This window comes from Anoplopoma fimbria, chromosome 11 (genome assembly GCF_027596085.1).
Source record: "Anoplopoma fimbria isolate UVic2021 breed Golden Eagle Sablefish chromosome 11, Afim_UVic_2022, whole genome shotgun sequence".
In the NCBI taxonomy this organism is placed as follows: domain Eukaryota; kingdom Metazoa; phylum Chordata; class Actinopteri; order Perciformes; family Anoplopomatidae; genus Anoplopoma; species Anoplopoma fimbria.
This window is the reverse complement of record NC_072459.1, coordinates 10083857-10098793: the sequence shown is the minus strand read 5'-3', so window position 1 is coordinate 10098793 and position 14937 is coordinate 10083857. Positions and strand designations below refer to the sequence as shown.

The following is a 14937-nucleotide window of genomic DNA, read 5'->3' as shown; positions in this document are numbered from 1 at the left end:
ATTTTATTTCCTGTTGTTTAAGGTAAAACTTCTGGAATCACATACAGCTTAATTCCCTGTGTGCAATGGTCATTGTCGATGCATTCAAAATGTGTTAATGCAAGAGGTCTTTTTATATGATTTGTGACACATTCTTACCAATTCTTCTTTTGTTAAACTTTTGTTAAAGCAATACAGTCGGAGGTCACGTGACCTTTTAGTTCTGACAGCTACCACTATCTAAAATTACCCCACAGCCCTGCAGTTGTCCCGGGGACCTGGTTGGTCTGTAAATAAGAGATGGAGTAGCTCAAAAAAGTGACACCCGGTGCAGTTTAAGTCAGTTGACGGAGAAAAGTTCCTCAGGAACCTCTCAGTGACCCTGAGTGAATGAGTGAGTGACCACCCAAAGCAAGGGTCCGGCTAAAGGCAGAAAGAACACAGTTTTTTCTGAATAGTTCATTAACACAAGTCTAACCCACTCTTTGGAGCCCAAAGTTATAAATATGACTAAAGAGATTTCTTTAAAGTCTGAAAATCTACCACTCACACTCAAACATGGGAGGAACCTCTTTCTCACATCACTCGCCTGAGACGGCTAAAGTACTGCACAACACAACACTACATGCTGATAAAGAACGAGACCGACCTGTGACGTGTAGCCGGTCCAAGCTGACCTCGATCTTGAGGAAGAGGCGACCCCGGCGCTCTGTGTGGTCCGTCCCACACAGGCTTGGCACGTTGACCACACACTGATTGTGCACGTTCATGTCGCAGGCTGGAAAGAGACAGAATGTAGAGGTGCGTTGAGTTCATCTGTAGGGGACTTTTTTTAGAAACTCATCAGAACAGTGAAATGTGACTCTCTTTTTATTACTCCATAAGCATTTGAGGGTGAACCATGTATATAAAAGTGAGGATAGGAGAGCGTAAGATTGCACATTACACTGAAAAAAAAATGCAATTTGTGATGCACTTTTGCATGGAAAAAGCTCTGCCTCTGTTAGAAAATGTGCAAAAGTAGTTGGTGTTGTGTGATGTGGCGGGGAAAGGAAGCTTGAAATAACATTATTATTCTATAGAGATCTCAATGACAGCAGACAAAGAGTGTGAACAGGAAAACATTACAAAAAATAATTAATTATCTTCAATAATTTGAAGATAATTAAAATTAATGAATAAAAACACAAAATAAAAAGAGGAAAGGGAGTTGTTTTGTACTCAGTAAACATAAACGTAATGATCATGATTTAAATTTGCACTTTCATCTCTATAAATATGGGCCGGATTTATTTAACTACTTTATGATTTTAAAGAGGTTTTTCAAAATAATTGTTCGAAAAGTTTATTTAAGTTTCATTAAAATACAATAAAAAATTAAATCAAGCTACTTTGTAGTAACAGTTAAAAGCACCTAACAAGTGATCCTGTGATGAATTATACCGAAAAATGCCAATTAGATGGAAGGATTAATTCTTTTAAAAATATATTTTTATATTAACTTAGAAATAATATAATAACTGTGAGCAGATGAGATTATCACCATTCATTGGAGAAATAGCCTCCACTAACACACACACACACACACACACACACACACACACACACACACACACACACACACACACACACACACACACACACACACACACACAAAGCTAAACAGATGAGGGATCAGAGGGGAGAGAGAGAGATAGCAATAGTTCACCTCTTCCCCTTCATTTCCTCTTAACTTTCTCTCAACCTCCTCCTTTCTTCCCCTCTGTACTTTATGTCCTCCTCCTCCCTCTTCCTGTCCTCTTCCATCCAAACAATCCATTTCCCCTGCTCTCTCCCCCTTTCCTCCCTTGCCACTCGGCAGGCTTGTCAGGCTGACATGCTGGGAGGAGACAAGGAGAGACAGGAGATGGGGAAGCAGCTCGTAATTGCGATGGCCTCCCCGCATCAATGTGCCCTGGTGTGCTCCCATTACCATCTGCAACGAGGCCGCCACCAGAGACCCACAGATGGATGGACCGAGTAAGAGGAGGGGAGAGGCAGGGAGGGTGATGGATGGAGATAACGTGGAGTCAGGAGGGGACAGTGGAGGTAGAGTGAAGGATACAAAAGGTGGAGGGACTAAATGTGAAAGGAAATAAAAAAGAACATGATGTAGAGAAAAAGAGGGGATTAAATGTGTGGGACAACAGAGAAAAGAACTGGGAATGAAAGAGAAGATGTGGGAGACTTTAAATGAGTGCAGGATGGAGGTCACACATGCAAAGAAAGAAGATAAGGGTTGATAGAGGAGTGTGGGTGGAAAGAATGGGAGCGCGGAGAGGACTCAGCAGGGCAGGGCAGCAAATTCTGCCTGGGCTGCAGATGTGACTGAGAGTAGTTCAGTACCAGTGTATTCCCATCTGTTCTCATTAGGGCCGACCAGCGCAGCATATTCGACACAGGTGCACACACACAGGTGCGCACAAACACACACACATATGCACGTGCACATAGACAGGGTGTGTACTCACTGTCACATTTCATCCCTTGGTGGATGAGCCCGTACAGCAGTGAACCACAGTGGTCACAGAAGGTGGGACTGCCATATGTGTGGATCTTGAACTTGTGCTTGCTTCTGGGGTCCTGGGCAACAAATAGAGAGAGGGGGAAACCAAAAAATAGTATCAGATGACAATTTATTTAAATAGGGGAACCGTCAAGGTCCTCAAGGCGTTCAGAAGGGCGCTTAAGATATTCTAAATTATAACATTTAAAAGTTATTTTACCATTTTATCAATTAAAATCAACAACTAAACAGAATGTATCAGAGGAAATAAACCCTTCAAACCTGCCTATTATAGTTTGTATTGGAATGTGAAGGGTTAAATTAATAATCTCTTTTGGTGGACCAATCAGAAGCGTCGAGGTCCCGGCCACACAGCCGTTTGAGCAATCAGCAGGGCCGAGCAGGGCAACAGCTTGTTAAAGTGACCCACCTAGCTGCTACGCTAGCTTTTTGGCTAAAAAAACAAACCAACCAACCATAATATCTCTACGTTTACATTTATGTTTAAAATGTTATTTTACACAGATTCGCTATGATTATGTGAAGTTATTGACATCTCCTGTCTCGTACTATTCCCGAACTTCCGGCTTCGTGACTACTTCACTCAGAGCAGCTGTCAATCATGACTTCTCACCCCCTTTTTTTATGGCAGCAATTACTATATAAAACAAATTCTTATCCGAAAAAGAACACTTTAACATACATAAGCGCGATGAAGAACAACCTCAAATGACACTATCCTTGTGAAAAATAAATTTAACGTGTACCTTTACTTTTACTTTTGGTTAATGTCCCATCCGCTAACATGGACGGGGCTGGATTTATGACATGTACTGCCATCAGCCACCAGGGGGCGATATATATATTTCGACTTACGAGCCAGTGATCAATGCATTAGAAATTCAATGAGACTAATTTAAAATAACATTGACCAACTATATTTTTCACTCTTAATGGATGGATTTCGCTATCTTTATTAGAAGTTTAGTCTGCCGTTTGGGACCGAATCACAAGCTTGCGGAAACGATGTTGAAAGAAGCGCATTTATTATCCATGCCGTTATCAAGATTGACTTTGATTCAAAAGTTGGAGCAAAGGAAGACTTTCAACATAGCTTGATGTGGTTCTGGAGACCAAAGGTTTTTGAAAGTCTTGTCAACTAATTGCTTGCTGTTTGATGTGGACAGAGGATCCATGGGGTCAAAAGATGGACTCAAGATGTAAGAAGTTTTCAAGTAATGCGATCATCAAAGGGTAAGTGATTTAAAGTATAAACGTTTGTATGTTAAGGTTAATTAGGAAAAACGGACTGTAATATATATGTTTAATAGGCCGCTTAGCCGATCTAATAATGCTATTTATGAACAGTGTTGCTCGTGGTGGTGGGTTTCAAACTGCCATAATCGCTGTTCACTGTCCATGGTTCTGAAGTGTGTGTCTCTGATGCTTTGCGCGTCATGATGTGTTGGCTTAAACATGAGATGTAGGTGGTCTAAAAGTGCACACACAGCTTGTGTGATGATGCTGTTAGGACAAAGAGGATTTGCATTTTGCCGAAATATTCTGTGTTTTGTTTTGGTGATAACTCTCACTCTTTGCTCGTTGCTTTGGTAATACTGGGCTTAACTCTTATTTTTTGTTTCAGAGCTGAAATTGCCATAAGTACCTTTTGCTGTATTATAACAGAGGACACAGTAAGTTATGCTGGTAGTTTTCTTTCTTTTCTATGACGGAAGAGGCGTCAGAGGACCAATGTTTAAGAGTAACAGTAAAAGCTTATCTTTATTGTCATTTTAAGAAAGAACAGATGAGGCTGATGGGAATTTTCTGTAGTTTTGCATGTTTTTTTGTCATAAGCCAAAGTATTGGACTGAAGATTGAAACGGAAATGTTGTCCTGATGTATGTGTAGTGTAGTAGTATGTGTATCACATTTGTATTTTCTAGAATAGATGATGTCTCAGTAAAATACTTTTTCCCCTCACTGGTAAACTCCAGTTTGCTACTTTTTTCTTTGAAAACACCTAGCAACACAAAGTCTAATTAATGTTTCTTCTTGAGGCCACAAAGCCCTCAGATAAACATTTCGAAGATAAATGGAACCTATTTGGGCTCAACTGTAATGTTTTAAGAAAAGAAGGGGCGTTCAATTGTAACATTTCTGTGAAAGGGAAATATTAATGGACCTTTACTACAACATAACAGTTCATCACTCTACTGCTTGATGTCTCCCTCAGAAATTAATGGAATAAATGATTGCAAATAGCAGAGCAGATTGTTTTGCCTCATTAAGACACTGAACAGTATTTTCAGTTTAATTTCTCAGTAGGCTTGTTGAGTTTTAGCGGTGCGATGCATCATATCCATGATATCATCGGTGGACGAGAAACAGAAAGAAAGAAAGAGATATCCAGATGGAAAGGAGATGTCACCGCGTTACCAGTGCGTGGGAACGTGTAAGGTTCAAGTGTTTTTTCGTGCTCGGTGTCAGTTCTCTCCATCTTGTCATCCTGGAAGCCTTCCCAGCATCATCCCCGTTTCAGACTTTACAAGTGTTTTTCTTTTTTTTTATTAAGGCACAAATACACACAGCACAGTGATCGTACTGCGCCAGGAGCAGCGTAACTGAGAAACTGTTCATCTTGGCCTCCACATCTGGCACTGAGGCTGAGTAAAAATCCAGCTAATGAGCATTTGGGTATTGATGCTCAGATAGGTTTCCAAGAAAAAAGATTACAAAAAAATCCAATGTGTTCTTTAACACATGTCATGTCATTTAAGTTTCATTTGTTGCTAATCGATTCATATATTCTCCAGTCAATATTGTGATAATGGAGGTTAGCTAATATCTACAATCACCACAAAACAAACATTGCTGTAATTAAAGCCCAGCAAATGAGGGTGGATGAACCCCCACCAGCGTCGCCTCCATCACACTGAAATGTGTCAGAATGGCTGCATGTGTAATTATACAGGCCACTGGCTGAGTAAGTGGGAACATGTCGCTGAAAAGTGGCCTTTTTTTCCCCCCAAGCATACAACGTTATGACAGAAGAAGAGAAGAGAAAGAGACATTGAGGGGAAGCCTTTGTATGAGAGAGGAGGGAGTTGTTGGGTGGTTATGCTGTGATTGGCAGTGAAATGAGTCAGCGGTTTGAGGGTCCCTGAAAACTCTAATTAACATTAACATAGTCAGCTTGCCTATTTTTGCTCCTTTCTTTCGGTCTTTCCTGGAGGATTTTCTTGATAAAAAAAAAACCAAAAAAAACCCAGATGGCGTAGTCGTCTATCTCCTGGGTCTCCCTCCCAAACCATTTTCGCCTCCTGAGTGCATTCTTTTCAACTTTTCAATTGTGGGAAGTTTGAATTCATCTTAAAAGAGACTTGCTGAGTAAACAACCGAGACCCTGGACTCAGAGGATCTCCCTCATCTCTATCTATTTCTCTACCAGCCCTCTCTTTGACTCGCTTCCCCTCCAAGTCAGTGAACTCTAGATGTTTCTAACTTTCATGCCAAGCCTTTTCTCTCTCTCTCTCTCTCCTTGTCTCCCCTTACATGTTTTCTTCCTTTTACTCAGTGTCATTGTCTCTCCGTCTGTGCTCCCCTCCTCCTGGGAACCATGGGTGAAATTGAAATAGCAAGGTTTCCACTCGCAGTCATCCTTACACTTTGATCTCTCTACCTGCTTCTTAAAGCGCAGACAAATTATAATTTACTAAGACAACAAAAATAATATATACAACCAAAATATAACCTCCAAAATAACAATACAGTTTTACCAAAATCTCTCTATCTGCATAAGCTTTTCTTTCCAGCAGCATTATCGGCAATTAAAAAAGTCTCTTTATGTTTGCAAGACCCAAAAGAAGAAATAAAGAACATGTATGAGTGTGCCCCTATCGTTCTACTGTATTTAAATCAGTGGACTTTTATCCACAAGTCCTTTCTTTGTTTTGATTGCTTATCAAACAGAATAAGAATATGCATGATATTTAAATGTGCAAACACTTGAAGAGGCAGCACTCTTGGCAGCTATCATCGTGGCCCACGCTGCCACGATTACATCAAGTGAATACACAGTTGTAGATGCTTTTTGATTTCTTCCAGCAGATAATTCTGATCTGATAATATCTTTGACATCATGGAAATCATGTTGCATGGTCTCAATATGTACAGTGGCCCTTGACACTGGCCCTTTGGACCCCTGGGCCCTGTAACATCATTCTGTAATCCCCCTGTGGGTAAAATGTCTGTGAGCTGTGGTCTCTGCCAGTTCACTTAGATGCACATGAAAACATGCATACACACAAAAACACCACGGATCTTTCCCTCTAGGTTTGTTTATCTGATGCAGTCTTTACTGTTGTTGAAGAATGAACGCATGACTCATCAATCATCAATAGACAGTGAATCATGTAAGATCCAAAACAGGTTAGTCATGGAGCTGAAGCACAGGCACAATGATGTTAAACACATTAAATATCTAAAAAGTGGAGTGTGCCACATTTAAAAAAACTGACTTGCTCAGTCATCATTTCAGCCCTGTATCTATCATATATCCTCTCAGCCATTTAAATGCTGGACGTCATGCTTTGCTTGAGGAAAGATGCTGGCAGACAGACCGCCGACACTAACAGACAGAGCTGCTGAGGCGAAACCAGGAGGAAAGTTGGTTGCAGTGAGGCGTGATGATGCTGCTGGCGAATTTCTCGGAGCGTAACGAGGGCCACATCAAGCAGAAGAAGAGGAAGAGGTCGATGATGAGAGCAGAGTGACAATGAGTCAAACGGAGGTCTTACTAATTATAGTCAGGCATTGACAGGCGCAGAGGTAACATCGTATAAATACTAATTGGACATAAAAAAGTGATTGTGGAGCGAAGAGGCTGATGTGACTCATGTTTGGGGTTAATTGGTCAATGGGCTTCAGATCTGCCTTCACGTCTGCTTCATACAAATTTGGTTGATGTACCAATATGATGCTTCATAAGCAAAATACTTTTTTCAGTTTGTGATCTTCATCCTTCTTTGATTTGATATGGTTATGTTGAGAGACCTTGTTGTCAAGCATCCTGCCTACTGAAGTGTCCCTAAGCAGCGCTCTGCATTTCTCTGCAAAGAGGACTTTGCTGACACTAAAATGTGTTTTCACCATCAGTATGAAAGCTGCCCTGTGGAGGTTTCTTCTAAACAAAGAAACGTTCTGTTTACACTCAGCGTTTTTGACTAAAGTGCATTCTATGTCTCTTTGAGAATGTACTGAATGTGTCTCTTTCCTCGTAAAACTTTTGCAAAGCCATTTTTTTTATATTTTATACTGGGCATTGTTTATTAAACATTCATGTCTGCATTTTCTCTTCTTCACTGCCTTTGCTGGCACAACACTCCTTCTCTATTACCGCCATCAGCTGCCAATAGATGTACTAGCTTGAAACCTGCAGCAAGAATCTGAATCACGTCACTCGGCAGCATAATACAAACAAAACCCCACTTATAAAATAAATGCTCTATAGCGCTACTACATCACTGACAATGGGGACGATCTATTCAATTAAATTCTATGTTTATAAACTATATAGTACATTACACACCAGCATTTTAATTCCTGTGTACGTTGAGACCAATTTATGACACATTAAATAAGTTTACATTTGAATTGTAATTCCTTGTTGCAAATATTTTATTTACCAAGTTGCTAGTGTAGGATTTATTATTTGAATATAAAAGAACAGTTCAGTGAATCTATATCTATGTATTTGCATGTTACATTTTGTTTTAAAAAGTTAGGAAAGTGTTTAAGTCAAGCATGATGTTGTGTTACACATAAAAAACACATCCCAGTCTCTTCCACACAGTGAGGCATAGAGCTTGGTCATCATTGGTAGTTTGCCAAAGCTCATTTATTGCTTTCAGTTTTGGGACTGAAAAAAGTCAGATCAATTCATCCCTACTATAACGCACTACAACGCACTACACTAACACACTCTGGATAATAGTAAATGTTCCCCGGACATCACTCTGAGGGATTAAACCTTTCATAAAACATCAACAAATAGAAAAACCCTGAAACTGTGTGTGTGTGTGTGTGTGTGTGTGTGTGTGTGTGTGTGTGTGTGTGTGTGTGTGTGTGTGTGTGTGTGTGTGTGTGTGTGTGTGTGTGTGTGTGTGTGTATGTGTGTGTAATGAGATGCTAGGGGGAAAACAAAGTGAACAACTACTGTTGCTATGGTGATAATAGGTTAGAGAAAATTTTCGTGATAGATTGAAAGTCAGCGGAGTGAAAACAATCAGTGGAGAGGAGGAGGAAAACAGTACAGAGTAAATCACTCCGTGGCTTAATGCAATTAAGTGCGTGCACGTTCTTCATAAAAGGCAAACGAACTACAACTACCAAGGAGAAGAAAACTAATGGAGAAGTGAACACCGCGGAGCAATCTCTCCTCTTATAATGATGAAATGTTCCCTTTCCTCCGGGCTGAAGCTCAGCTGCCTGTCTGAGAGAAAAGACCATGCAGGGATGTTTATAGCCACGAGGATCCTCAGTTATTCTCTCGTACTGCTGTAGTAGTGTGACCCCAAAACAACTAGTGTTGTCAGGCTGGTCCAAACACACGCTGCCTAAAGACATGCTGCACACGCAACAGTGTGATCTGCCGTAGTGAAGGGCAAACACTGCCTATCGCACTCAATGGATGCTTTAAAAAGAGTCTGCCCGACTCAATGTGTGTGTTTCTTTCAGTACGAGCCAGAGAAAGGCAGAGAGGGATTTCTATAGTGTTTGAAAGCTGGTGAATATTACGGCGTGAAAATAGAGAGACAGAAAAAACTAAATCGAGGCATCTTGAAGGACTGATGGTCAGAACTGAAAAGAAGAAACAGAAAGAAAGATGGAGAACAGACAGAACAGGAGATAGATGCCCATCAGTGTGTGTGTGTGTGTGTGTGTGCTGTGTGTGTGTGTGTGTGTGTGTGTGTGTGTGTGTGTGTGTGTGTGTGTGTGTGTGTGTGTGTGTGTGTGTGTGTGTGTGTGTGTGTGTGTAGGTGGGTGGCATCAAAGCCGTCAGCCGGTCACAGTGGGCATCACAGAAAAATGCTCATGTCCATAATATGAAGACCAACTGTCAATAACACCGAGTGAGGACGGACAGCTTCACCTGCCAGACCTGCTGGAGTCACGACGCTTTTCTGATGGAAAGAAAACATCTCTGGGTGTTTATTCTGTTTCTTTAACAACTTAAATAAACACTGATACAGTTAAGAATTGATAACGGCTGGTGTTGCTTTGGAGGAAAATAGCAACTTCACTGATAAGTCACACACAATGGCCTCAAACTGTGTGACTAACCCAGAGACAGATTAAAGGAGCTGAGTACCGGACTTATAGATGGCGCCCACTCACTTGAAAATTGCTCAGAAAGTTTTTTCTTGCTTCCAGGTTTCTTCTAGTTGTAAAACCCACTGCATATTAGCAAGATAATATCACATACCAAAGGTTCAATAGCGGCCCAGAAGCAGCTCTCGGCCCCGAGACGCATAAAGCGTGAGTTCACCTCTGAAACTTTGTGTGCGTGCCAAGGGCAGCACAATGAGTTGACTGGCGTGCGAGTACGTGACATTTTTACGACGAGCGCAAATGAATCATCAGAGCTAGAAGACCCGCCTGTGGCTTCAACAGCAAGCGAGAGAGAGAGTTGCGTATGAGACGAGCATTCGAATATTCGCTGTTAATACCCAGATGTGCCAATCAGCAGGACAAGGAAAAAAACTCCTTCTCCCAGCTGCTTTCAAAAAGCCAAAAACAGAACAAGATAAAAAAAAACAAGTACAGAAGTAAATGGCATTTACATTGGCATATAGCCAAGGTGGAAATGACTTTATCTTAGATTATTCCATGCTTTGTGGTATTTTTTATTTCATGGCATGAGAGATTTTCAGTTTTATAGACTATTGTGACCTGTAGCCTTTTAGAGAAGTGTTTGAACAGTGTTTACAGTGTAATACAGAAGCTTTTGAAATGTTGCTTATTTTTACAATGAAAATATTCATTATATATAATGTTTTTTTGCAAAGATTTTGCAGTCACAGAAAGTGACCAGATTTTTTTTCTTTTACTTTCTGTGGGGTAGATTCTGGTTGCCTTTTAAAAAAAAAAGGTTATGAGCACAGATATGTGTTAGCTTTTTTTTTTGTTCAGTAAGGAGAGAAATATGTCTCTGTCATCCCTACTAGCTGATAGATACTTTTGAAGGTAGAATCATTTATTTTATACTTTTTCCAAAATGCACCATTTAAAAATAAAAAAAATCAGGGGTTGGGGAGGTCACATGTTTGTCACCCTTTCACCCCTGATGAGTTTGCATTTCTGATGACTGTCAAACCATGACTCGTCTACAATCTCTATCTCACACATTAACAAACACACACACACACACGCATGCAAGTACACACTATTGAAATACAGCCTCTTGCAGCCACCTGAGTTCCGGGGTTTGAAAGATTGGCTTCACAAGATCAATCTTATGACTTTGTTGGAACTACTCCGTCTTCTGACGCTGATAAAAACAATAATGAAGCTGTAACTCAGTGGAAAAGAAAAGAAGACAGAGGACAGTGGGCGGATGAACTGACATGAGATTCATCAACAGAAGAAAACAGACACATACACAGTGACTGTGAAGCAAAGACTAACAGAAAAAGGCTTGTCAAAAGAAGGAATAAAAAACAGCACATTGACCTGCTAATTATCATTTCTCATATCAGCTGACATTTCACACACTAGAGGAGATTTAAAATGACAACCATGACTACATGTGTTGTCTTCAGGGTCGTCTCTGTCTTCACAACTGTTGCTGTAAAGGGAGGAAACTGGCACCTGTATTGACTATCCATCACTGATTTAATTAGTGGAATAGTGGAATGACTTCTCTCTCTCTCTCTCCACCTGCAGCAGCCTGTCAGTATTTTATAGGCCAACGTGTTCAGACTTTTCTCACTGTGGCCTCATTATGTACAAAACCGATTTATAGCCTGTAAATCAGGCCGCAAACGGTAAACTGCTGTTATGGGAGGTATTAAACAGGTATTAGTGGTGAGGTTGGTTCATGCACATTCAGACAAAAAATATTGTCCTGTGTTTAAGTTCCCAGATGTTACGTGTTGTGAGTGTGTGTGTGTGTGTGTGTGTGTGTGTGTGTGTGTGTGTGTGTGTGTGTGTGTGTGTGTGTGTGTGTGTGTGTGTGTGTGTGTGTGTGTGTGTGAGCGTGTGTGTGTGCGTGCCTGCCTTGGCAGTTGCATGTCCTGTGTATCTGCCATTTGTTGTGTGCCTCCTCTGGTTGTACGCCTTTCCTGTCTTGTTAGTGAATTAAACATCAAAAAGCATTATGATATCTAACACGGCACTCACATGCATGCATACATGCATACACACACACACACACACACACACACACACACACACACACACACACACACACACACACACACACACACACACACACACAAGCAGACACACATGCAGACACACAGGATATGTATGAGCTCATTAGTGAGAAATGGTACAGAGAGCAATGTCAGCAATCTCCATGCGAGCCAACTGGATTAAGGGATACAGTGATTTTTGATGATGAGATGTGGAGATGATTATGCAGATTATGCTGTGTGTACCAGTTAGCTGAGATATGGCTGTGTTACGCAGTATTATCTAACAGTTACAGTCAAGCTTTACTATCATAGAGAGACATGCTGGTGGTGGAAGAAGTACTCAGATTCTTTACCTAATAAAAAATACTCCATTAGAAGTAAAAGTCCTGCCTCACTACTTACATATTATCAGCAAAATCTACTCAAAGTATCAATAGTTAAAGAACTCAAAACTAGAGATGCACCGATTGCAATTATCTTGGCCGTTTCCGATTTCCAAGCCACTATTTTATATTCTTATCATCATATCTGACTAAAATGGAAAGAGTCTCGATGTTTGTCCTTCGATCCGATCGACTACACATGTACATACATACATATATACATAATACGGGTGTATTGTTGTTGACCAAAGGAGGTGTAGTGTTGAGTGCCACCTGTAGAGCTTGAGATCAACGGGACATATTTATTAGCAGCGCGTTATGTAACATACACACTGTGTATTAAGAGGAGACCCCTTTTAACCTTTACACTGCCGAGCAGCAACGCTGGGCTCAGTTCGCTCTCCGGCAGTGCTAAAGTATTTAATAGACCTTTATTTTAATTCGGAAATTATATATAGAGAGAGAGATTTCATTTACAATATAGCAGGGTGACAAAATGATTAACCCAAAAAACTCATAGGCGCCAAGAAACCCAAATAAGACACTGAATATTAAGTAAAGCAAATGCATCATCAGGGAGTGAAATGGGATGACCTTTTTATTGTGTTGTTACATTTTGCACCCAAATTACACGTATACTAAAGCAGTGCTACGCAGCAATGTCATGGCGGGTTCATGCTCAGGACCCAAGGGAGCTCAGTGTGGAGCTGTTTGTGAAAAGCTTCAAGCAGAAACACAGGAGGCCAAACAAGCAGCCCGTTCCCAACAGTTGCGGTTTTTTAACAGGCTATACACTAATGGTTTTTTGGGGATAAATGTAGCTACTTTCCACCTCTGACACACACATGGTAGACTCAGATGTCGGGTCGTTAATCCTTCCCTGTCGCGCTCTGATTAGTAGCAGAGCAGAGATCCAGTGTTCAGATTCATTCACACAGAACACCACACACCCTTTCATCACAGCCCAACTTTCATCATCAAATACAGCATTTAATTAGACTGACTAGGACATGAGGCCTCTCTTTCATGTGTACGTCGTGTGTGAATGTGTGTGGGTAGTCTCTCTGACATGTGCTGTGGCTAAGCCTTTGTTGCTGTATTCACACGGAAGCCAAGCGGGGCTTTCAACCTGTGAGAGTATCATCACTTCCTGGGTGCCCCACCATCGGACTGGAGGTCTCTGTTGCTTGCAGCTGTCGGGCTCCATTACGAGATACCAGTGGCAAATAGCTTCATCTCCACTCTGGGATAATTGAGCTAAATGGCTGCGAGAGAGGCTGAGCTGTTCAGAGGATAGTTGACTCCGTCGAGAGGTAGTGGAGAATCCCACTTAGAGGAATGGGAATCCAGGCCTGCCACTGTGTTTATACCATAAAATAGAGCAAAAATGACTGCATACAGCATGTAAACACATGCAGCATTTACACATACCAGAGTGCATATAAAGTGGTGCTCTCGTATCAGAAGCTGGAAGCTGAACCTCAAGCTTCAAAACAACTGAGCAGGTGGCAGTTTTGATTCTTTCATTTTGAAATAACATGGTGTTTAATTGTTGATTAGACAAGTGTTCTGCTCCATGTGTTTGTTTATCAATGAAAAGTTGAACATTGATGGCATTGAGTAAATCGTGCTGAGCTGCGACTTTACTTTAGTATATTTGCTGTAGCTTTAGAGACAGTATTACATATTTAAAATGGTTGATTTCCTGTGAAAACAACTTTTCAGCTTAAATGCTTTTTCCACGTTTTTTTTTTCATAGTTTATCCATCTAATGAAGTAGAGTCATTTTCTTAACCCATAAAATAGACACATCATGCTTTAGTTTATCTAAAAAAAAAAAAATGCCAAAAATCTACACACTTCCACTTCTGATTAGGGGTAGGAACAAAACCAATTTTGTTGGGTTGAGTAAAAGATCATGGATTGGGTTCAAATTACCACTTAGTTAAGGTCAGGGGAGCTTTGTCGTCATGGTTACAATAATAACCTTGTGATTAAGGTCAGGGAACATCCACTGGTATGGTAAAGAAACCAACGCTGACCCAAGAAAACCGGAAATGTCCAAGTTCTGTTGACCCATCCTTCCCTCCCGACTTCTTCCATCTGCAGACTTCATGGCTCCGCAATAACATCAGCTGACTTCTTCCTCCTCTCACGACTGACAAGAGTCATAATTCATATGGCCGCGATCGGACTTTGTCACTTGGAAGTAAACAATAGTAATTTTTGAGCATATGCTGAGACAAAGGATACTTGTTTCTCAGTCCTTTTTCATTGGAAAGTAAGGAAATCAAATTTATACATGGCTAAAAAAATCCTGTTTTCATTAGACTGGGCAATATGGGGGGCCTCGCTGGCCTGACGGCTTGTGACCAGAAGGTTACCAGTTCCATCTGGACCGGCAGGATAAATCTGGATGGATGGGAAAAGCTGAAGAGCAGCCTCATATGGTGCCTTCGAGCCAGGCCCTTAACCCCATAACCCCAACCTGCTGGAGCTGCTCAGTGGCCGTATGAATAGACTCTGGTCGTACTGTGAGGAAGAGAATAATGCTCTCAGTAAAGTTTGAATAAATAAATACGTTTATAGCTATTTAAAATACCCAACCAAT

The 14937-nt window shown here is 40.9% G+C and overlaps 1 protein-coding gene across 4 annotated transcripts in view; it reads right to left on the bottom strand.

The window, feature by feature from the left end:
• The window catches only part of prkcab (protein kinase C, alpha, b), a 106121-nt gene that overhangs the window by 25992 nt on the left and 65192 nt on the right, over window positions 1-14937 (bottom strand). For all 4 annotated transcript variants that reach the window (XM_054606935.1, XM_054606934.1, XM_054606937.1 and 1 more), the window contains exons 4-5: window positions 2490-2601; window positions 629-757 (exon numbers count right to left, since the gene is read on the bottom strand). In XM_054606935.1, the coding sequence (XP_054462910.1) occupies window positions 629-757; window positions 2490-2601 (241 nt within the window). The remainder of the gene's footprint in view (window positions 1-628; window positions 758-2489; window positions 2602-14937) is intronic.